The 24,593-nt window shown below is 42.1% G+C and overlaps 1 protein-coding gene across 3 annotated transcripts in view; it reads left to right on the plus strand.

Annotated features, from left to right (window-relative positions):
- Window positions 1-15,361, plus strand: part of LOC113584695 (leucine-rich repeat and immunoglobulin-like domain-containing nogo receptor-interacting protein 3) — a 34,621-nt gene extending 19,260 nt beyond the window's left edge. For all 3 annotated transcript variants that reach the window (XM_027021769.2, XM_027021770.2, XM_027021768.2), the window contains 2 exons: window positions 9,513-10,028; window positions 10,211-15,361. In XM_027021769.2, the coding sequence (XP_026877570.2) occupies window positions 9,558-10,028; window positions 10,211-11,554 (1,815 nt within the window). In that variant the 5' untranslated portion in view covers window positions 9,513-9,557 and the 3' untranslated portion in view covers window positions 11,555-15,361. The remainder of the gene's footprint in view (window positions 1-9,512; window positions 10,029-10,210) is intronic.
- The last annotated feature ends 9,232 nt before the right edge of the window (window positions 15,362-24,593 follow it).

Consider the following 24,593-nt stretch of genomic DNA (forward strand, 5'->3'; position numbering starts at 1 on the left):
TCCTGAAATGTGGTATGCGGTGAATATGTGGTCCTGAAATGTGGCACGCCGTGAATATGTGGTCCTGAAATGTGGTACGCGGTGAATATGTGGTCCTGAAATGTGGTACGCGGTGAATATGTGGTCCTGAAATGTGGTACGCGGTGAATATGTGGTCCTGAAATGTGGTACGCGGTGAATATGTGGTCCTGAAATGTGGTACGCGGTGAATATGTGGTCATGAAATGTGGTACGCGGTGAATATGTGGTCCTGAAATGTGGTACGCGGTGAATATGTGGTCCTGAAATGTGGTACGCGGTGAATATGTGGTCCTGAAATGTGGTATGCGGTGAATATGTGGTCCTGAAATGTGGCACGCCGTGAATATGTGGTCCTGAAATGTGGTACGCGGTGAATATGTGGTCCTGAAATGTGGTACGCGGTGAATATGTGGTCCTGAAATGTGGTACGCGGTGAATATGTGGTCCTGAAATGTGTCTTCAGCAGTTAGCCTAGTTCACACCATTAACATATCAAGTATACAAAGAATGTTACATAGGATATTTACACTCTTAAGCAGGTACACCGCAGTCGTAGAGTTCTTATTCTAGCCAACATGAATATGGCCAAGGGTTCCCATTCTGTTACAAATGCATTTCATTGGAAATTCAGAATAACAGGGCCTAAGATGCATTCCTGCAGCACATCTTTACAGAAATCTATTGATTTGATTGATTGAGTAGAAAGAACCCCTAATAATAACTAGGGCTCCTTAAATGTGCTTTCGTATATCATAGGTATTGTTTTTAATGTGGTATTTGGAGCTATTAAAATGAGGCATGTTCAGGTTTTCTGGTGCTTTCATGCATTATAGACTCCCAACATTAAAGCCACTGCTTGACATTAATGGTGTAGGTGACTTTAGTACATCAGACTAAAAATGTATGAATGCACTTATTAAAAATGTAATTTGAAATACTATGCAGAACTGACATAATTCCACCTTTCCCCTTCTTCCTCAAATGCCATTAATCCTATAACACAGTCTGTCCTCATTTCTAATTCCTTGCTACTAGCAGCACCTTAGCCAGTTCTTGGGTTTTTGTCCGTTTAGAATAGTTTCAGACAAAATGGTTTCAGGATACACACAGCGGTGGTTTCCTGCAGGTATGGGTGCATGTGTCCACATTTCGAAGCTGGGGGGTGGGGCTGCCCTTAGTGATTGTTATGAAAGGATTGATTGGAGTAAATAGTTTAGATTTACTCAGTTCCTGTTAAAAAGGATGTGCATAAATCCACATAAACAGAAACAAGTCTCATTAGATTGTACAGACAAAATACCAGAGGTGTTCAGCGTGCATGCGTGGGTGCGTGTGTGTATGTGTGTGTGTGTGCGCGCGAGTGTACAAGCAAGGTGAGGCAGAGACAGAAACAGAAGAACAGAGGGGCCAGTCTATGCCACTATTTTTAGGATGAGAGCAGGTTTCACAAGAGACCAAGCAAAGTCTTCCTCCCAAATCCCCAAAAGTGCACAGCAGAATTCTGGGTAAAATCTGTCTCATTGGGATTGTGTTGGCAAATTTAACCTACACTGTGTGCACAATTATTAGGTATAATAATTGTTGTATTTTTGAGGATTCATTTTATTATTGAACAACTACAGTGCTCTCAGTCAATCCAAAATGTTAATAAACCTCAAACCTGAATATTTAAGAAAATAAAAGTGAGGTTTTGGCTTTTTTAGAATAACCATGTGTGCATAATTATTATTAGTGTGCAGAGTTATTATGTAACTAAATGAAAAATTGAAATTTTCTCATCTCACTTGTTTATTTTCATCTGTTAAAATGAGAATAATAAACAACTCAAAATTTACAAATAAACATTTCTGACATTTAAATAAATAAATAAAAATCAGTGACCAATATAGACATCTTTCTTTTCAATAACAGTCATAAACCTTCCATTCATGGAGTCCGTCAGTTTCTTAATCAGCTGATGATCATCCTTTTGTGCAGCAGCCATCACAGCCTCCCAGACACTGTTCAGAGCTGGACTGTTTTCCTTCACTGTAAATCTCCCGTTTAAGAAGGGCCCACAAGTTGAACATTGTCCTGCATAAAAATCATGGTCTTCTTGAAAGATGCAGACTTTTTCCTGTACCACGATTTGAAGAAAGTGTCTTCTAAAACTGGCAGTGGGTTTGGGAGTTGATTTTGAGTCCATCTTCAAACCAAAAAGGTCTGACTAGCTCATCTTTAATAATACCAGCTCATAGCAGTACCCCACCTCCACCTTGCTGGCATTTGAGTGGAGCTCTGTGCCTGTTACTGATCCAGCCACGGGCCTATCCATCTGGTCCGTCAAGAGTCACTCTCATCTAATCAGTCCATAAAACCTTTCTATAAAATCTTTCTTTGGATATTTCTTGGCTCTGACTTGACATTTCATCTTATGTGTCTTGTTCAGTGTTGGCCTGGTTTCAGCCTTCCATACCTTGGCCATGTCTCTGAGTACTGAACACCTTGTACTCCTGGGCATTCCAGGTAGGTTGCAGTTCTGGAATATGACAGCACTGGAGGATAACGGATTCCTGTTCGCTTCAGGCTGATTCTTCTCAAATCTTTGGTAGTTAATTGGCGTCTTTTTTTTCTCAACACGTTTCTTGCGACTCTGTTGACTATTTGCAACAAAACATTTGATGGTTCTGTGATCACACACCAATAGCCTAGCAGTATTAAGAGTGCTGCATCCCTCTGAAAGACCTTTTACCATTTTTGACTTATCAGAGTCAGTTAAATCTCTTTTTTGTCCCATTTTGCTTGAGGAATAGAAGTTGCCTAATAATTCTGGACACCTTGATACAGGGTGTGATCTCCTTAGGCCACACCCTCCCTCATTACACAAATACTTGATATGCTTAAATGCAATAAGCATTCAAGTTTATACAGCTTAGAGTTGAAAATTATGCATAAAATTCTGATATAGTCAAAATACTGTCTTTCCTAATTGTGCACACAATGTATTTTGTAATCTTTCACAATGAAACTGAAGTGGTTAATGGTACAATGAATATCTAACTTGTAACCATTCTAGTGTTTCTGTTATGTTTTCTTAATATTAAATTGTTCAGAAATGGGATATCTATAATATAAAACATCTATAATAAAACGTGTGTGTTTGTTTTTGAGGGTGTGTGCGTTACTGTTGCATATCTCAAAAGAAGTGAGCATTGTAGGTTGTTTTTAGTCAAAGTATGTGTTCACCACATCTGTGTGTTTTATGACCCAGTCTGACCAAAAAATCAATGTGTGTCTGTAACCGCCTGCTGTATCTGTGACAAAGGGAAGGCCGACTTCATCTGTCTGAGTCGGAATTGCTTCTCTTTTTCCTACTATCACTCTTTCTCACACACGCACCACACACACACTCCCCCCATCTTTCTCTTTCTGTTGGATATAGTATTCAAAATTAGATTGAAGGAAAAGAGACAGCGATGTTGAACAATGAATTTTGAATAACAGCTGTCTAGATGGCACAACATGGCTGGCATACAGTCTCTGCTGATTTATCTCTCACTGCAGTCTATGTTCAGATAAAAATCTATCCGAAGGTTATGTCTATAACTTCTTCTTTCTGTGTTTTCTGGGCAGCAGTATGTTTATTTTACTCTTGCCTAGCAGCAGCAGAACAGATGCTTTACACGTCTCCTGCAGGGCTCTTGACTCCCACCATTGTGACCATGCAGAGTTACAAATCACTGGTAGGTAGGAACAGTGCCATCTTATTGAGGTAAGGATGGCCGCTGAAGAAAGAGTACATGGCTCAGCTGGGATTCAATCCTAAACCAGGGCAGCACTTGAGAACTTTACAGGACCTTTTTTGACTACATCTGGAAGACCAGCATAGGTGTAGATGTCACGTGAAGGTAGCGTAGGTGGGAGTGACGTGTTTCTGCGCGAGTCATGGTAGGTTCTTCATGGCCCAGTCCACTGCATTGGCTTTAGTAAGTGCTGATGATGTAGGTATGAGATTACGCGTGCGCTTGCAACGAACTAGCACATGAAGCTGCTGACGAGTGTTGGTGTTAGTTCGAACTGATGAAAGGGTGTTGTGTGAAAACGCAGCATGTACTCATGTAAATGCATTCTACGTCACAAACAGCATCCCAGGTGTCTCTAATATTACAGTGCAACTACATGAAAATAGCATTAGCACCCTCTGTCAGTTAAGTTTTAGTTAGAATACTCTACCTACTGTAACCTATCCTGTGCTGAGCATTGTGTCTTATCTCAGTGGATGATTCTGCTAATTATCAGGCCTTTCTGGCAATGTCAAAAGTATGTTTCAGTATCCAAAACTGTGCAAAGATGTGTAGGACATCCAGTGGCATGATTGTTCCCTGGGGCAAAAGAAAATTATTTTTCCCTCTGCAGGTCTGAAAAGTGATCTGTTGAGGGTTTAATGTACTAACGTGATGCGACATGAGTCCACAGCCCTCTGAGACCCAGCAAGAGCCATGGAGAGTGGGGGATTTGACAATTACATGGAGCACTTCCACTTGGCCAGAATCCCCACACGAGACTCCAACTACAATGGAACTGTGCCCAGTGATTCAACTTTAAGTGTGTGTCAGAGCTCACAATCAACAAACATATTATTCAACAAACATATTATATATACATATAATATTCATGCAAGACAAACACATTAGATTAGGGACCTGACACCTTCAGTGGGTCCGTTCACGTATTATCTACCACAATATAGGCCTATTCTGAATAACTATAACTAGTATAATTTTAAACAGCTAGGGCAGTGGTAGCTCAGTGGTTAAGGTATTTGACTTGTAATTGAACAGTTGCTGGTTCAAGCCCTGCTGCTGTTGGGCCCCTGAGGAAGGCCCTTAACCCTCAATTGTTCAAGTTGTACTCAGTCATAACTGTAAGTTGCTTTGGATAAAAGTGTCAGATAAATGTAAACAGACATAATTCATTGCTTCAAGAATGCGACCACTTTTCTTGGTAGAAGTTTTGCTTATCTGTGAACAATGTGGCAGGAGTTGAACTTTTAGGGCTCTACTTTTGTGGACTCAGAGCAATGCAGAAATACAGCTGCAGAAATCAGACCGCGATGCAGGCACACGTGGGCTTGGCAGAAATAAGGCATCAGACCCTGGCATATTCACATGTGGGCTTGGCAGAAATAAAGAATCTGACCTTTACACAGTCACGTTAGTGTGGCAGAAATGCTGTTTGCATGACTGGCACTGATGCACTAATCCAGTGCAGAGTAGCGCAATTCCAAAAAGAGGTTTGGTTAGACTGATCAAAGGATCAGCAGGTGTGACGCTGCAATATCCAATCAGTTGACCTTCTCATTCCCTATAAAAAAAAATTTGGTGACCAATGACCAATGTATAGTGACCAATTTTATCACAGCAGTGAGTGTGTCAGAGTAGGTCATATTATAGTAACAATAATATTTTCTTTTTATAATAAGAATTAACAACAATGATGCTATAATAATTAGCAAATAAACATTAACTATAAAAATATATACTATTATTGTTATCATTGTTGCTCACTGTGATGAGAATAAAATTAATATTTACATAACTGTGATGTGCTTAATTATTTAAATTATATAATTTGCCATGGGTAATGACATGCCAACTGTCTGATGCACATTTAATAGTCACAATAGAATTATTTATCCTTACGGAAAAAATAATTAAATCAGTTGCATTTAGTTAGTAACTGGGAGATAGTTTTAGTGATGTCTGATCTAAAATTTGTTGTGAGAAAATGGACACAAAATGGTATTTTGTGTGTCTGTGAAGTGAGGACAACACCATGATACACCTGCATCTGCGCTAAGAGCAGGTCTGAGGAGACAGTAGTGCAAGTGCAGTTTGAAGCCAAAGTTTGTTCAAAATTAACGTTGCACTGGTGAATTTGATGTCACACGCCCTGTTATTTATTTCTACCACCAAATTAACAAATGGCAATAAATGCATGTTCGCCCTACAAACTTAGTCAAATGTGTGTTAGTCATCTCCAACACCCCAGCACAGGGACAAAATTAGAGTGCTTATTCTACTAGAACAGTTCTATCATTACTTTGTGTCAGTGCCAAGAGCTAGTAAACAACTAAATGAGAGGAAGCATCCTACAACTAAACAAGAAAAGACAGAGGTAATTATATCTAGCAGTAAAGAGCATAAACTCCAGTCAAGTGCTCATCTTGACACTGGAGCCCTGACATCTAAAAACCGAGTTAGAAATCTTATCATAATAATGAATTCAGATATGAACTTTAGCAGCCACATCAAATCAATAACAGAGTCAGCCTTTTACCTTCTAAAGAATGTGTGTATAAGCAGGACCTGGAGAAACTAACCTATGCATTTATCTTCAACAGGCTGGTCTACTGCAGTGGCCTTTATACTGGTTTTTGCACAACCACTATTAAACAGTTACAGCTTATTTAAACTGCAGCTGCTAGAATGCTTATCAGAACAAAGAGAAGTGACCATTTTACTCCAATTATCAAATCCTTATCCTGGCTTTCAATTTATTACAGATTTGAGTTTAGTACGACTACTTTATAAATCACTGAATCACTATCTACTCCTGTCTGGTCCCTAGGAACCTGTCAACTAGCAATGAATCATAACCAAACAACATTGAAGCACTTCGAATTGACAAACTTGTCCCACTCTTTTGCTCTGGAGTTGATAAAAAGGATAAATCTTAATGTGAACAGTCTTAGTAAGAGATTCTCCCTTACCAGCCTCATGCTAACATGCAGTGTACTGAAGTATAATTGTCGTTTCAATACATGATTATTTTGTGTATTGACACCGACTGCATGTCCTATTTGGCTCCATTGTGAGTGAGTTTTAAACATACTTCCCATAAATTGTGTTATTTTAAGAAACATCTTAATTTTTGCCTGTAATAGCATATAAACATTTAGTTGCAGTCGTTCTAAAATATTCCTTTAAAATCCTTTTGAAAAATGACCTGGTTGTAAAAATCTTGAAAAAGGTTTTAAAAGTTTTACATTGAGAATATTCACAAATGTGTATTAGGATGATCTTGACTGCTTTCAGCATAGTGACTTCCTTGACTACATTGTATTTAAAAATAGTCTAATTTCTTAACAAATTTTTCAATATCTTAGTTCTAGACAGTTTCCTGCTATAGCAAGATTCACTAGTGTATCACACAGCAGTAACAGTTCTTTCGAATTTAAAGTAGCAAAAAGTCACTCACCATTTTCTCACATGGAGGTGGTCATGTTTAAAATGGACTTAATACAGAATCTCTGAAACACTCAGGCCACTAGGTGTCAGTATGAGGACTGTTTCATAGTGTGAAGAATCATTAGAAAAATGAATTATTGTTCCTTTAACAAGCCTCAGACATCCTCTCAGGAGCACCAAGTAAAAGGTACTCTGAAGAAGTTGATTTAAGACTGGTGATTATTGCATGAGTGAGCAAAGATAGCCGTTTCGTAATATGCAGAAAAACTATTGGAAAAATGACTTATGGTTCCTTTAACTTTGACAAACCGCATAGGAGTCCACTCAGGGCAATATGTACTCCAAGAGTTGATTTAATACTGGTGATTATTGCATGATTGGGCAGATAGCACACACCTACTACCAATCAGCATTTCAAGGTCTCCCCGGCATGGGCAGCATATGGCTACAACTGGGATTCAAACCTGAGACACTGGAAGCAATGCTGTGGCTGCTCGGGCATAAAACCAAAACATTTTTAAATGAGCATTTGTGCTTCCTGGTTCTGGACCCAACGCACTGCAGAGCCATGGAAAAATTGCTTCTCTTACACTGTCAAATACAGTGATTCGTTGTAGGAAGCCTTCTGGTGGCATTCGGTTTTGAGCCCATGCAGGAGGGAGCGAGAGCCCAATAATACACCTCTGTAAATTTCAGGACAACGGCTATCATTTTAATACCTCCTGCACCATCTTAATATGTGTTACACTTCCAACAGGCACAATGCAAGAGGTAGAATGCAAAATGCAGGAGGCAGTTTATTTCATGAGGAAACACGAACATGAAGGGTAAAACAAACAGAGGCTAAGGGGTGCTGAGGGTAACCTAACACAGCTGGAGTACACAGAAAAGCAGCAACAACAGTAAAACAAGCCTGAGGCAAACCTGACAGAAAGCCATAACTTACCACAATAACCAACAACTAGAAGCCAAAACCACAGGGCTTAAATAACCAAGACAATCAGACACTAAACAGATACAGGTGAACATGGGAACAGCGGAAACTAAAACGAGGAGTGGAATAGAGGAACAGACGGAGCGGAGAAAACGAAACTAAGGCATGGAACCACAGAGTGCAGGAAGACAGGGAAACCATGACATCAGGGACGTGAGGAGGGTGACCATTCGTGATAATATGCAGCCCCCTCCGTTTTATAAATCTGAGGTATTTCTCTGCAGTGCAGCCATTTCGCTTCCTGCTGCTTATTTCAGTTTAAGAATCGGATGTTTTGATTGCTGCATTTCCAGAACAAATGGAAAACTGGCTCTCACAGAATGCTATCTCTTCTGACTGCCCCACGTTGTGATCGTATCAGCGTGATGTTGAGATAAGCCACCTGTCTGCCCCTCCCACAGTCACCGTGAACGATTGCAAGGTTTAATTTGTAGTTGGACACACTGAGTGTTCAGCCGTGCTTTATGGCCTTTTCATACCTGCCATTCATGTTACATAAGAAGCCCTGAAGCCATGTGTAATTTCTCAGTAGGTCTGTTCTATCTGCATAGCCACAACAGTGTTATCTGTAAATCCATGAGGAATATAAATAGTACATTAGTGTAGGACAATGGATCTTCTCTCTCCCCCACTCCATCCCCAATTCAGTGTCATCTGCTCTTCCATTGTGCAACAAATATTTCCTTCTTTTATGTAATCAGAAGGTCACACACAGTCTTCCAGCTTTAATTTATTCAAAGTGAAATGACACACTCAGGCTGTGCAGGCAGGCACAAACACACATGTATGCTTGCGCACACGCACACACACATACACACACACACACACGCACATGCACACACACACACAGACTTGGTTTCCAGGCACGTCTTCCTGTCTCTTTGCATTATTCCACAGGTTTGATGAGTTCAATGTGCATTAAAGTGAGTGGTTAACACATGGTTTATGCACAGTGCTATATGTATTCAGTCATGCAAGATTGGTCATTTTTTTTCAGCAAGGCTTTTTGCCTACATGAGCACAAAGCTTAGAAACAATTTTATCCCAGACATTGATACAAATCCCTTTTGCCCAAAGCTTTTGGCAGTGTGCTATTTTTATATGCTAATATGCATATCACAGTTTTTCACAGGACACTTCGGAAGGGTACATATGTTCTAATTACACACCTCCCCCACTTCCTACCCCCCCCACCCATGCTTCTCCCTTCTGTCCACCTCATCTCTCTCTCTCTCTCTCTCTCTCTCTCTCTCTCTTTCTCTCTGTAGGTGTGTAGTAGACTGATTCCTCCTGAGTGAGGTGGTGGGGTGCTCATGGCAGCCGTATGGGGCCTGGGCTGGCTGGGTGTGAGCCTGGCTCTGCTGGCCCTCGCCCCAGTGTGCCCGAGCTGCCCACCACGTTGCGACTGCGTGGCTCAGCTCCGCTCTGTCTCCTGCCAGCGCAAGCGCCTCTCTGGCGTGCCCGAGGGTATCCCCACAGAGACGCGGCTGCTGGACCTCAGCCGGAACCGGCTGCGCTGGGTGGCACCGGGAGACCTGGCACCGTACCCACGTCTGGAGGATCTGGACCTAAGCGAGAACTTCATCTCCACGCTGGAGCCCAATGCATTCGCCAGCCTGCAGGCCCTGCGCACACTACATCTCCGCGCAAACCAACTCAAGCTGGTGCCCATGGGCGCCTTCGCTCGCCTGTCCAACCTCACCACCCTTGACCTGAGTGAGAACAAGATTGTAATCCTGCTGGACTACACTTTTCAGGACCTACACAGCCTCAAACACCTTGAGGTTAGTGCATGGTTGGGTGGGTGGGTGGGTGGGTGGGTGGATGGATGGATGGATGCATTGGATTGGATTGGATTGAAAAATATCATTAGACTAAAGAGAAAAATTAAATGTGCATGGTCACCAGTATACTGACGTTTGTACTTCATCCAGTATTTTGTCATCCCTCACCCCACATTCTCCAGGTTGGAGACAATGACTTGGTCTACATCTCACATAAGGCTTTCTTGGGGTTGCTGGGTCTGGAGGACCTGACAATCGAAAGATGCAATCTGACTTCTCTCTCTGGCCAAACGTTGTCTTACCTACGCAACTTGGTTACCCTTCGACTGCGCCACCTCAGCATCTCCGCCCTTGAGGACCAAAACTTCCGCAAGATGACTGCTTTACGTGGTCTGGAGATCGACAACTGGCCATTCCTGGAGTACATCTCCCCCCTCAGCTTTCAGGGCCTAAACTTGTCCTGGCTGTCCATCACTTATACCAACATTACTGCTGTACCTTCTGCTTCTTTCCGTAACCTGGCCTACCTGACCTCCCTCAACCTGTCCTACAACCCCATATCTGTTCTGGATCCTTGGGCATTCAAGGATCTGATAAGGCTGAAAGAGCTGCACATGGTCAGCACTAACTTGCAGACCGTGGAGCCACATGCCCTGGCTGGCTTGAGGCAGATCCGAGTGCTCAACCTGTCCAACAACGAGCTCGTCACTTTGGAGGAGAGCTCCTTCCATTCTGTCAACAGCCTTGAGACTTTGCGGGTGGATGGGAACCCTTTGTCCTGTGACTGCCGGCTTCTCTGGATCCTGCAACGCAGACGGACCCTGAACTTCGACGGCAAGGTCCCGGTGTGCGCCGGGCCTGCTGAGGTCCAGGGCAACACGCTGAGCAGTTTTACCGATTCAGCACTGTTTGATTACTTCACCTGCCAGAAACCCAAAATCCGCAACCGGAAGCTTCAGCAGTTGACGGTGCGCGAGGGCCAGCCAGTGTCCTTCCTGTGTCGTGCAGATGGCGAACCGGCACCCGCTATCATCTGGATCTCGCCACAGCGTCGGAGGATCACGTCAAAAAGCAGTGGCCGGATCACAGTCCTGCCAAGCGGTACACTGGAGATCCGCTACGCCCAGGTGGCTGACAGTGGCACATATATCTGCATCGCCAGCAACGCTGGCGGCAACGACACATACTTTGCCACGCTGACGGTGAAAGGGCAGCCTCTAGACTCAGCGCCGTTTGTCAACCACTCGCTGTACACGGCAGACTTCAACGACACGGGTCTGAACAGCACCCGTGTCTTCCTCAAGTTCACCCTGGACCTCACCACCATCCTGGTGTCCACAGCCATGGGCTGCATCACCTTCCTGGGTGTGGTACTCTTCTGTTTCCTGCTGTTGTTCGTGTGGAGCCGCGGACGAGGCCAACGCAAGAACAACTTCACAGTCGAGTACTCATTCAGGAAGACAGAGGGGCCCACCACCAGCGGGACCTCCGGAGGGACCCGCAAGTTCAACATGAAAATGATATGAAACAACGCAGCCAGGGGTCCCCTGGGGGAGGCATGAGCACCCAACATAAACACTCAGCGCAGACTCGCAGAAAACGCGTAGCAAAACTGTGAAATAAAACCCTGAAGGTCCCAGGTCAAGATTTAATCTTAGGAATTGACATGATGAAGCATACCTTGATCTCAATGCCTTTAGAAAGGGAATTAATATCTCTGTGATGGTACCAATATTATTGTGCGATGGTACCATTATTTTTGTGACACTAAGTCACTTTTTATAAATTACTTTAATATTTATTAATCATAGAAAATTAAGCTAAAAATTAAGTTTCCTTTCCCAACACTATTTGCATGGGTAGTTGGTTGCCACTTTTCTAAAAACACAAAATCCTGTTGTTAACATACCACATCCTGTTATTAAGATGATAACTATTTTGTACAAACTGAACTGCATCTTAGAGGGACCAATAGTGGCACCCAATCCCAAAACCAATCCTTTTTCCATCAATTTAACATGCAGTAGCTTCAGAACAATGGCATAGGTGAACTCCTTACAAATGCCAGATATGAAAATAATTGATGCACCGACAAAGCATCAGCTATTTCCTTACCCCTTTTTTTTTTACACCTACCTTAAACATCATCCCACAGCTGGAAACAAGGTGCCGAGGCAAGGACCTAAATAAGACTTCCCTGCTTTGAATACTAAAAAAGATTTGGCCACCATACAGCTTAAGCTTTACCAATAAACAAAAAGTGAAGCGATTAAATCCCGTTGAGTTTGAGAGCTTTGGCATTCTGTTGTGTCTGCGATTATGCGCTGGGTGAGTTGGGGCAAGCACACTGGCCGCAACCCTGCAGGTGCGCTGCTACCACGGCGACGCCGATGTTTGGTGCTCCCGCAGCAGCACTGCATCGCAGTGGGTGCAAACTAATGTGCAACCAGGACCTCAGGGTCTGGTTAGGAAGCCAAGCCTTGGGTACTGGCTGCACCTTCAGTGCAGGCAGAGTGTTTGCACCAGGGTGGTGGAGGGCTGGTATGAGGGAGGTGACTCTCTCATATCCTCTCCCCCCTGGGACTAGACACACGCCCACGACCCACAGGCCTACATGGGGGGAGGCCGCCTGGGTATCGGGGCCACTGGATGTCTCACACACACACACACACACACACACACACACACACACACACACACACACACACACACACACACACACACACACACACACACACACAAGCCATATGCATTCACAGCTCTGTACAACATTTATAGCTTTATTTATTTACAATGATGAGCAAATGCATAGTGCTATGCAGGAAGAGATGTGAGACATACACTGAAGATGTGAGACATACATTGAAGATGTGAGACATACATTGAAGCTTCCTCACCACACTGCAGTTTCTCCTGATTGCATTTTCAGTTAACTGTAAAATAATAGTACCAGAGCTCATTTTATTTTTCTATTATGCCATTGTAAAGATTTTTTGTTTGATTAACTTTCCTAATAATTTATCGCTTAATATGTTAATTGGAATGCATGTTAGGTTCAGAGCTGCTGCTTTAGCATCACCATGCACATCCATTTTAATTATGTTAATTGGAATGCAGTTTTATTTTGCTGGCTCCGGCAGTAATAGCATCAGGTGCAATAAGAGAGATTATAGTGTTTATTGCTATACTTTGAGAGCATTTGCTACATTGATAATGTAATGTAGGAATGACTTTTCATAGTCAGTTAGAGAGTTTCTTTTTGAAGTTGGATTGAAGGATGGACAAATTCAAAAAATCTAAATGCCCAGAAGCGCATACTGATATAGTGCATTCATAACGGTATTACCATCATATCATGCCACGATTTTAAGCCTTTTGATGACACCAACTGATTTTAGGTTCAGTGTTATACAGAAGTATATTATCATTTAGCATCTAACCAACAGTTTCTGTGCATCACAGCATTGCAGTATGTTACACATGCAAGGCATATATGTGAGAGCATATTTGGTGATACCATTATCACCACAACTCACTATGGTTTTTTTCCGACATTTATTTGGCGGCCAGTGTACAAAAGTCTCTGCTTCTCCTACCCAGTCCCCCCCACCCCATTAAACCCCGCCCCCTACACCCCGACTGGGTCTCAGTGAGGGAGGGGTCCCTGGCTGGTGACCACGGATGTAAATGAAAATCATGACACCCATCTAGCGTATGTGTATTTGACTGTAGAAGGCATTAACTCTTTATATGTTAAGTTTGATATGTATTTTGTACTTACTTTGAATTTCTTTTGTTTTCGGTTTTCACTGATGTTTCATTGCCAGTTGTTATTCAAATGTTATGTTAAAGAATTATCTTTTCTCAATACTGTCACCACAAAAAGATTTAGAGGTTTGTTGAGAACAAATTGCAGGTTAATTAACCGTTCAAGTTAATCCAAGCAGCCCAAAAGTGAGTCCTTAACGGACCATGAGTTGGCGGTGCGCTCCCTAATAGTGTACAGTAAAATACTCCTCCATAAAATAAATAAATAAATAAATCATAGTTCTGCTAACTCCGAACAGAAAATCGATACATGCCAAAAGACCTAGCTGGGAGCTAGTGTTGGGAACAGATTAAGAAACCAAGGAATCCTGAGTATAATGGTGATTTCTGGCAAACTAATCACTCTTTTTGGGCCCAGCCCACCTACCTCCAAGTTTCGCTCATTATTTAAAACTTATCTAAGTGTTCTCAGACCTCACCGAGATCATCAGCAGAGAGGTAGGTTGGAGTGTGCTTGTCGTGAGTGCAGTCGATGTTGTTTTTGTGACTCGGTGTCGTTTCGTTCGTTTGGTCGGTCGGTCCGATTCGTTCTCTAGGTTCGTTAGCGCTTTTAGTTGGCGTTAGGTCTTAGCCGTGCAGTCAGTCACTGTGTTTAGGTGTGGTGTTTAGAAGGAGAGACCCGAGGCCCAGACGGGATGTGGACTCGTATCCTCCCGGCGTTACCCAACACCCGTTTATCCTTGACGCTTCCTCTGTCCAGCAGAGGATAGAATTGCTTATATGTGGTGAGGAAGATGTTATATCGGATGCGGACTGTTCTTGCGTTGTAGCTGACAAACAGTAAAATCTGACAGCTCTGAGGATTGTGAGGTTTTTTTCCCGTACTGCGTTCCCTTTGAAATGATGCAGATGCGAACTGAAAAAAAAAAAGTCTAATATATTTCATTCCAGGTGTCTGACCTGTTAAAAGATAGATAAATGTAATGGGTAGAAGCGTTTCATATGACGTTTTGATGGAGCTGTATATTTTTAGGCTTATTAAATACATCCCGTTGAGCCGTTTCACTGCAGTCAGTGCCTCTATCTTGTCAGCTGCAAGTTTGACAGGACAGACTGGAATCCCTTTGACCTCCACTCTGTCCTCTTCTCTACTCTGTTTTTCCTGTGTTTTTTTTTCTTTTCCTCTGTGTCTGTCTTTCTTTCTATTTTAGCTTTCTTTTCGCGTCCCTTCGCGTCTCAGAGGACTGAAGCTCTGACACCTGCCTCCCAGACACACGCTCTACTGCAGTAACTAAAGCTCCGTGGAAAAGAGCGAAGGTGTTTCCACAGTCTCCACTACAACTGCTTCTCTTCAACCAGTGGAGCTTCGCGGCGACAGTTTAATACTTTCAACGGGATTATTGTTATTACACTGAAAGGATTTATCAGATCGCTGACCTGGTAAAATGATTCCTTAGGAGCAATCCAAATCTGGAATGTGGCTGCAGATAAATAAGATTAAAAAATATAGTAAATTAATTAATCAAGTATTCTCTTTACAAAAAGCAAACAAATATTTTCCTGCACATCATTATATTATTATGTGGCTGTGTAATGTATTTGTATTCATATATTTAGTTCTCAAACAAAAGCACAGAATTTCTATTTTGCCATAATGACGTCAATAGCAACATTTGCTTTCGACACATCTATTATAGTGCGATTTAGCAAGTGTCCCAGACATTCTCCTCATGCTTCCATTCTGGCCTCGTACTAGCCTCTGATTTTTCTGTGATCTTAAGGAAGTCGGTCTAACACTCCCCTCCATCTCCTCATCAATCTGCCATCATATGCAGTGTACTGCACACACAGGCAGCGGGCGACCTATCGCTCGCTCTTTCTCACACACACACACACACACACACACACACTTTCAGACATCCCACACAAATGTGTCACACAAGAGTATTTGTATACCACTTCTACTAGCTGAGAGAGACTAACGCACACACACACACACACACACACACACACACATTGGCAGTGGTGTTCTGCGAAACATGCAAGACAGCAAACAGCCACACAAGCTTGTCAGCCACAGACTGAAGGTTTGTGTAAATAAGAGGATTTATTTATGCATTACTTTCATTTATTTAATTTATTTCAAGGACACTAAATGTTGCGCTCTTGTACGAAGGAAAAAGAAGAGCCTGGACGGTAGATGTAATCTGTGGTGTTTAAAGGGATTCCATTTACATTAAGGGAGAACAGTACACAAGAACAACTCTGGATCTCCATTTAGAGGCTTACCTTAAAATCCTTATTCAGATTTTGTCTCGCAAATTTAAAAAAAAAAAAATTTTAAGATCGCTAAGCAACAGTTTTATTGACATAGACTAGAAGAAACATCAAATATTTCGTATCGATTTTTGAGCATCAAGCGTTGAAAATGCCACCACTGCTCTCTGGTGGTGAATAGTTGTAATAACATACACATAATAAATCCGAATCATACTGATTAACAGTATCTTATAAAAAGTAAGACTGATAGCCTCACATAATATAATAACGATAATATCTGTACAAGGTACAATGTTTTAGTTCATTTGGGCAAATTAAAACAGTGAAAAGCACACCAGGGTCCCTGAGCTGTGCCAGTCAAGTAATTTTAAACAGTTTCAGTTTGACCTTCTACACAGATCAAGTTTTCTGATTCAAGTAAATGTCAAACTCTTGATAACCTAGCCCTAGATTTATTAGCTGTCCTTATTCGAAAGAATGGTAGTAGTTTTGTCGACAGCTGTGAAAGATAGAATATAGAATAGGCTATATGAAATATATCAAAAGTGCCATGGTTTTGGTGATACATTTCCTGTTAATATTTGTACTTATAATGAATAAATCTTATTAAGAGATTCAGGAATGCTATTCGTGAAATGGTTTTCTCTCTTGTGAACTAGCAGATCTGATCTATGCATGCATTTCTTTGAAATCCCTGAAAACTCCCAAACACGTCTGTTCTTGTGTAAATCTCATTTAACATCCTTAAAGCACACTGTGGGACTGGATGAAAAATAATATTTGGGATAATAATGTCTATAAATAAGAGCCATATGTGTGTGGCTGTTCAGATCCTCCTGGGAGCAAAGTGTTATCACCCCTTTGTGTTTATTTCTTGATTTGTTACATGTTTGAAGTCCTTCCCAGTGCATTAACTCTAATATTATACACTCAAGATCAGAGAGGACTTGCTTCTAGGTGTGTGGTTCATTTTGGTATTTGATGACAGAAAGGATGAATGTGTGTGTGGGTGATTCTCTCTCTCTCTCTCTCTCTCTCTCTCTCTCTCTCTCTCTCTCGCTCAAATTTTCTCTCTTATTCTCTTTCTCTTTCATATAATAATGCAATCCTGCTGTTAAAGTTTACATCCAGAGCCACAGATAGTCTAAGCACAAAACAATTACAAGGTGATATGCCATAGATATTTAGGAGAAGCTCCCAAAATGAATTACTATGGCAGTGCCACGGCAGCATGCTGCTCTGTTTAAAATACTGGTATGGCTCAACAAAAACTCCTGTCACTCAACACCACACAAAACTCAATCTACACAAAGCACACAAAGCATGCGGGTTTTTGATCTTGAACTACAGCCAGCCTTTCAGGGTCTTTACTGGATTCAGTGCCATATACACATTTCCATTCCCCTGCAATCCACTGACCATATGGCAGCATGTGTGTGAGAAGTGCATGCTACACTGACTTGGATTGACTGAGGCTCTTGGGGTGATCATGATTTCAGTGCCGGTATTTCATCCAACCCCACAGAGGCTTGGTCTTGTTTTGATTATGTTTTCAAGCATATATTTGTTTTATACTGTTTGTCTTGTAAAGGAAAAAAAACACATTTTCTTCATAAAAGCATGTTCCACACTGCGGACTTGTCTCTCTGTCCTCTTTCATGTGTATTTGTGTAAATGTGCACTGTTGTGACCCCTTCACCATGCCACCATAGACACACAACGCCTAAATCATAATTAGACTGCTCAGAGTGCAGTGCTGTGTTCTGAGAGAGAACTCTTTGCTTTATTTTTCAGTTGTGTGCTGGGGTTTGAGTTTGTTATCACTAGGTGGCATTGATGAGATATAATTGGCTAAGCCTTAAATCCCTCACTTAAATCCCTGTTAAATTTCACTTCAGACCATTTTGTTCTCATCTTTGCTGATCATCGAAAGGCAAAGAAAACACTTATTTTCCAATTGTTTCTTTATTTAATTAACCAAAACACACAATTGTTTTTTTTTATCCATACTAGTCGTTTCATTTCATTTATGTTCTGTAACAGTTATTACTTGGTTTTTGCCTTCTTTAAAGGACTCAACATGTGAACATAAGTAACTGTACAGGCCCTCTATACCTGTGAGACTAAGACTGGGAGAACAGGAATTCAGAGAAATGAGTGCCTCGCACAATTACAGCATGTGATTTTGTCATGTCATGGTGGCAGAGGGAGAAATACATTACCAGGTAGGTGACTCTAAGAATGAAAGGATGAATGGTGAAATGGTGAGATTTAGATTGTCAGTTCTACAATCTTTGGCTCCCCACGGGCACTCTCATAGTGTAGATTGTGTGCAAAGATCATGTGTCTGTCACATTTCACGTACCACCCCCCCACCCCCGCCTCTTAGTTCTTTGTTTCAGGTTTGGTGGATTCCTTCTGTTCTTTCAATTTATCCCCAGTCATGTGTGTCTTTTTAAATTAGGGAAGGTCATAACCCTGAAACAAACAATGCTACCCTTTCATTCTACGCTTTCAGCCAGCCTTGTAGCTATTAACCTGTAACCCCGTCCCAGACACAATCCATGTGATTCAAAGGAGCCACAGTTCTTTGTTGCCCCAACTGTGCCCCCTGGTGTTTGTAAGGTCTACACCGGCATACTTCAGATAGGGAAGTATACAGCACAAGCTCGGTGAGTTTCGGTGCGCATAGTATAGGCACTTCATTGAGGACAACGCTGATATTACATTTGATAGGGGAACGTGGCAGCCGCAAAAGCACCATGTGGAATCATAGCTGGCTTTAGGGGGTGGGATGGAGAGAGGGAGCATGGGACCAGGAGGAGAGCGAAGGAGAGAGAGAGAGAGAGAGAGAGAGAGAGAGAGAGAGAGAGAGAGAGAGAGAGAGAGAGAGAGAGAGAGAGAGAGAGGGGACTGGAAATGGTGTTTGCATAGCTCTCTGTGCAAAAAAAAAAAAAAAATTACTTTTCCCTCCTCAGTCTCTAGATTCTACAGGCATCACGCTCGAGGAGGCCAACATTGCTATTTCACAATGGTGTGTAGGAGAGGAGTGGAGAGAGTTGTAATGGTCACTCCTCTACACTAGATGCACTACAGGAAGGTGTCTGCTGTGTTCTTTAAAATTAGACTGATAGGGACCGAACTATGCGTTAACTTTGCTCTACAGACGAGGGCATGGTTCCTTTTCATTATGGCGGTGTGTAGTATTAATGAAGACCACTAGATGGCAGTGGTCTTTATTGATAAACGTCATGGTGAGAACTGCATTGTTAATGGCCTATTTACTAAAGTCTCAAATTAAGACTTGCTGATGAAGATTCAGATTCGGATTACTGTACTCATTAGGATAACTGTAACTGTAACCACTAGGATAAAACAGGTCAGTGTAGATCGGTGTTCTAGCAAAGGAAAATTTGATAAATTAAAAAGCTATAGTTCATGGAGGTGGTGTGATTAGTCAGTGGGATGCTATTTACATAGCAGTCCCTAAAAAAAAAATTCAGTGTCACTGACTGGAGGAGGACTTGGTCATCTCTCTGAGGATCTCTCTCCCAGTCTTTGAATCTCGCCCGCTTAACAGCGTCTCTACCTTTCTCGCATTTTTCCCTCCTTCTTTCCGTTCATTCTTTCTCTTTCTTTTTTTTTTGGTTCTTGTCTTTCTCTCTCCTCCTCAGTCGAAATTGATTGTCTTCTACCATCACAAAGACACTTGTTTCTGATTGGTTCTTGGAGACCAGAGGAGGGAGAGAACTTGGCCACCAGGGGGCTCACCTCAGCTCCGAGCGCACTCAGACGTTGCACTCCAGCTCAAAACGACGCGGAAAAGCTGTTTAGCGGTACGACGACACGGCCACAGGCTTGTGGGTGTCGCTAAGTAAACAGACCACAGGCTAAATCATAAATACAGAAATCTGAACTGGAAAAAAAAAAACTCACAGTTGTGGCTCCAAATAGAGAGTCAGGCTTGCAAGTCCTGACATGACCTTTAGGGCTTTGATTCATATATACACTTCAAATGCAACACAAAAAAGGCCGAGGACAGAGGAGAATACAACGCATGCGTTTTAACAAGGGAAGAGCAAAGCCTACAAGCAACAAAAATGCAACAGGTAAATAAATAAAATGAAAAAAATTAAATAAAACAAATAGGCTTGGTGTCAGTTTTGTCAGACGTTTCCCACCCTGGCCAGTCTACCTTTATCCCACACCCTCTCCTTGGCCAAAAAGGAAGAGTAATCCTGCAGTTTCTAAACACTTAGTTTAATATCCATGCATAAAAGAATGGTCTGCGTCTCCTTAACAGCAGAGCTGCAGTTGACTGGATTTTTTTTCTTTTTTTTAGATATCAGAATCACTTGAACAACACACAAGAAACATTATTCGAACAGAATTGCATTTGCGTACAAGATAAAAACAAATGAATCACACAGAGGGGGCAGGAGAGAAAACCCAGATGCCAAGCAAAATGTAAAGGAAGTGAGATTTGCTCATGACATGTCTGTCATGGTCTCACAAGTTTGGATTTGCCAGCCCAGCTCCCCAGTACCCTTGTAATCCAATGTCTCATTTTTAAAAAAAGTTCCTTTTTTTTTTTTTACATGAATACTAATAAGGATATCAGGGCAACAACCTGGACTGAATACAAGAGACAGTGTGGGGGCTACCTATTAAATGCTGGACTTTTTTCACCTCTGATTTAACACCTACTTCATTCTGTCCCCTACCCCAACATTCAGGAAGTCTTGTACTCAGTTTTAAAAAGTGGGTGGAGTTTCAGGGAACATGCTACTGCAAAAATCTAAACCAAATATGGCAAAGCAACAAGAGAATACAGAACAGTATAAAGCTTCAAGTCACAATATTTCCAAAACTATTATTTTAGCAATATTCATTATCTTTAGGTACCAGTACTATCATCATTATTGTTTTATTACATAGCCTTTACATTAAAGTTTTTGAGGTATATCAGATTTTCATTGTCAACACATGCCTGCCACGTTGTACCACTAGATGTGTGATAGGTGGAGAATTGATTGCTAATCAGATGGGACTGGCCAGATGATAATGATAGTGAATAAATGAGACATATGTTTAGCTGATCACTATGTATACATCTCTGACTTCTGCTGTCTGCACACACATAAACACTCCCCTAATACTGTAAGTCACACAAAAATAGCTCTGTTGGGGTGTGTGTGTGTGTGTGTGTGTGTGTGTGTGTGTGTGTGTGTGTGTGTGTGTGTGTGCGTGCTTGTGTGTGTTTGTCTGAAGCCAGAGATGTATAAGTGCATTAGAAACAAAATCACACTGCAGGCTTAGCAAAACACTCCTCATTGATCTAAGCACTATTCAGATGGTTAAAAAAAGAATCCATGTAAATAAACACATAAATATGTAAATAAATAAATGCATACATCAAATAAAAATAGCAAATAGAAAAACAATTTTAACATTTCATACAAAAACAAAGTGCTTCCTTATCAAAATGTAAAGTGATCATCTACTACTAGCACACAAGAATTACAGTATGCTATTTTTTCAATGTGGTTGTGTAAGTCTATGCATATATGAATGTATGGTTGTAAGAGAGATTGAGTGTGAGTGTGTGTGTGTGTGTGTGGTGTGTGTGTGTGTGTGTGTGTGTGTGTGTGTGTGTGTGTGTGGTGTGTGTGTGTGGCCAGAGCAATCCCACCCGTGGTTGAAGGAAAAAGGCACTCAACATATACTGCATAGAAGCCACCTCCTTCACCGTGGCATAATGCAGTCTGACTGCTCCATGTGTGTGTGTGTGTGTGTGTGTGTGTGTGTGTGTGTGTGTGTGTGTGTGTGTGTGTGTGCGTGTGTCATAATGCAGTCTGACTGCTCCATGTGTATGTATGTGTGTGTGGGTGTGTGTGTGTGTGTCATAATGCAGTCTGACTGCTCTATGTGTATGTGTGTGTGTGTGTGTGTGTGTGTGTGTGTGTGTGTGTGTGTGTGTGTGTGCGTGTGTCATAATGCAGTCTGACTGCTCTATGTGTATGTGTGTGTGTGTGTGTGTGTGTGCGTGTGTCATAATGCAGTCTGACTGCTCTATGTGTGTGTGTGTGTGTGTCATTGTGCAGTTGTATGCGCAAAAGAGAAACTCATGTTTTTGTTGCTACATTATCGTGTGTGGGTGTGTAAAACATGGAGATGAGGTGGGGTGGGGAAAGTGGTTTGGTATAACTGACAGGCTGAAGTATCTTTGGTATTAGTGGCTGTGTCACATGTGCCACTGTTTTTCTGTGAGGTAGCCGCACTGGTTCTCACTACAAATGATGTGTGTGTATGTGTTCAGATTTTTTTTCACATTTAAACATTGTTTAAGAACCTCGCTAAAAAAAGAAACCCCTAAACCTCTCAGGCTCTGGACTTGTTCACTGATAACTGCGTCTATGGATTTGTGCCCATTCCACCATTCTGTCTTCTTGCTTGATACTACGAATAAGAAATTTGGTGTTTGTCCACACCCGCATGTCCCACCAAGCTGAAGTCCCAGTTATGTTGACGGCCTCTGGGAAACCCACCTATTTTTCAGCACCCAGCCAGATGACTGCAACTGGCAACCGGATGACTGCAACTGGCAACCACTGGAGGGTTTTTAAACAGCTTTGGGTGACAAGAGCCTTTTCACATCCAGCAGAACCCCTTAAATTCAAAACAGGGGAAAGAAACTGAGGACTACATTGTCATGTCAAATATAACTGGAACCTCACGTGAGAAAAGTCCAGTATGCAGCTCAGTGATGTCCGAGGACAGAGAGGTTGGAGTCCAGAGGTCGCTCCAATTAGGAGTCCGTCTTTTTGCGCCCATCAATGCGAAAACCTGTTTGTTTCTCTGTTTGTCTCTGATTTCTCCAGGTTCGTCTTTCTCAGAGTAAAATCGCTTCACTTCGCTTTTCTGCAATGTCATTTACAAGGTGCTTCTTTACTTGTAGTTTACGCACAACAGAGCACAAAGAGTTACATTTAATAGAAACTTTTGTGTCTATGGTACTAATTACCCGCATCGTTATTATAGAGGAAAAGAGAGTAAGAAGGGTGTGGGTGGGGTATAGGGGGACGTAGGGGTAGGAAGAGAGACAGAGAAGAATATTTACATTTCCTTTCCAGTGGATTTTGTAGTATGTTTTTGGAGCTTTTTTAAACTATGTGTTATTTCTACACATTTGATGTCAGGAATGACCCCATGTTGAGTTAGTTTTACATGATTTGTCGGTTAGGTACACAGCCCTGCACCTCACTGCTAGAAGAGAGGAGAGAATAGAAGGGTTTGAGGGGCGGCTCGGTGCCCCTGTCCCCTCCGTGATTATCATTAAGGCATCTGTCATTGGCACTCAATCATACAGTGACATTTTACCTTTACGTTTGGCCACTAGACACTGCCGTCCTCCGCGCAGGAGAAGGCAAGCAGCAGCTGCTCTCTACCCTACTCCCTTTGGTTAATGATTGTTTCGTCTTTTTACTCTTTGGTAAATTAAAATACCTTTGGATTCAAATATAAAAGTTCTTGCAAAAAAATAAATAAATAAAAAATAATGAAAACCAACATTATTGAGACTGTTGTCGTTTCTGGTTAATCGCTGAATGCTATGGCATGTCTTACGTTGGCCCCCATGACTCATGCGATGCTGCCTAAAATAAAGTTGATAGGTGAATATCGAGCGTTGTCCAGCAGGTGGCGCCATTGCTCTAGGCATGAGGAGCGGTCTGGTCGGTCCCGTGGGCTAAAATGATTCTGTAGGGGCAGACACAGAGGGCTGATTGATTCTTCCCCATCCCTTTGTCGTTGTGCTGAAGCGAGAGCGCTGAGCCACGCTGGCAGTGGGGAAAAAACGAGACGCGATCAAACAAACCGGGACAGACGAACGTGGCCCGAAAATTTATACGCCTGGTGCGCCGGAGGCATGTGATTGCGACGCACGAACTCGGTTTTCGTGTAAATTCTCTCGGCCAATCGCCATGACTTAGATTATCAAAAGGCTCAATTCAAAGAGAGGGCGGTGGATTAAAGATGGTTGAAAACTGTGATTCTAATAACTGTAATAAACAAAGAAGCTGTTAGCCGTGAAACGTCAGCACATGCTTTTGAACATAGGTCTACTGGACTCTTCTAACTGATTTAAGAGAACAGTAGAGGCATGTGCTGGGACTTTTATTGCCATCTCTCCTTTGTTCAATCTTAGTTTGTTAGAATGTTCCAGAACATGGAGGCAGCACAGGACTAATGCTTAGAACGAAGAGTAAGAGAGTGCCAAAAGCTTGAGACTTAGACATCAAGCCCCCTCTCTACAGCAGGCATTAGGCCTCCTTTGGCCAAATTATAAATAAATAAACACCATACTGAATATAAAACGTAAATCTGTTGCATCTTAAAGTGAACTTTGGATCCTTGAAAATGAATTTAAAAAAGCACACACACACACACAAAATAAAAGACAAAGTGTGCCTGCAGACCCTTGTCATCGGCTACAGGGCACCTCTGTCCACGGAGGGT

The sequence above is a fragment of the Electrophorus electricus genome, chromosome 7 (assembly GCF_013358815.1).
Source record: "Electrophorus electricus isolate fEleEle1 chromosome 7, fEleEle1.pri, whole genome shotgun sequence".
Taxonomy (NCBI): domain Eukaryota; kingdom Metazoa; phylum Chordata; class Actinopteri; order Gymnotiformes; family Gymnotidae; genus Electrophorus; species Electrophorus electricus.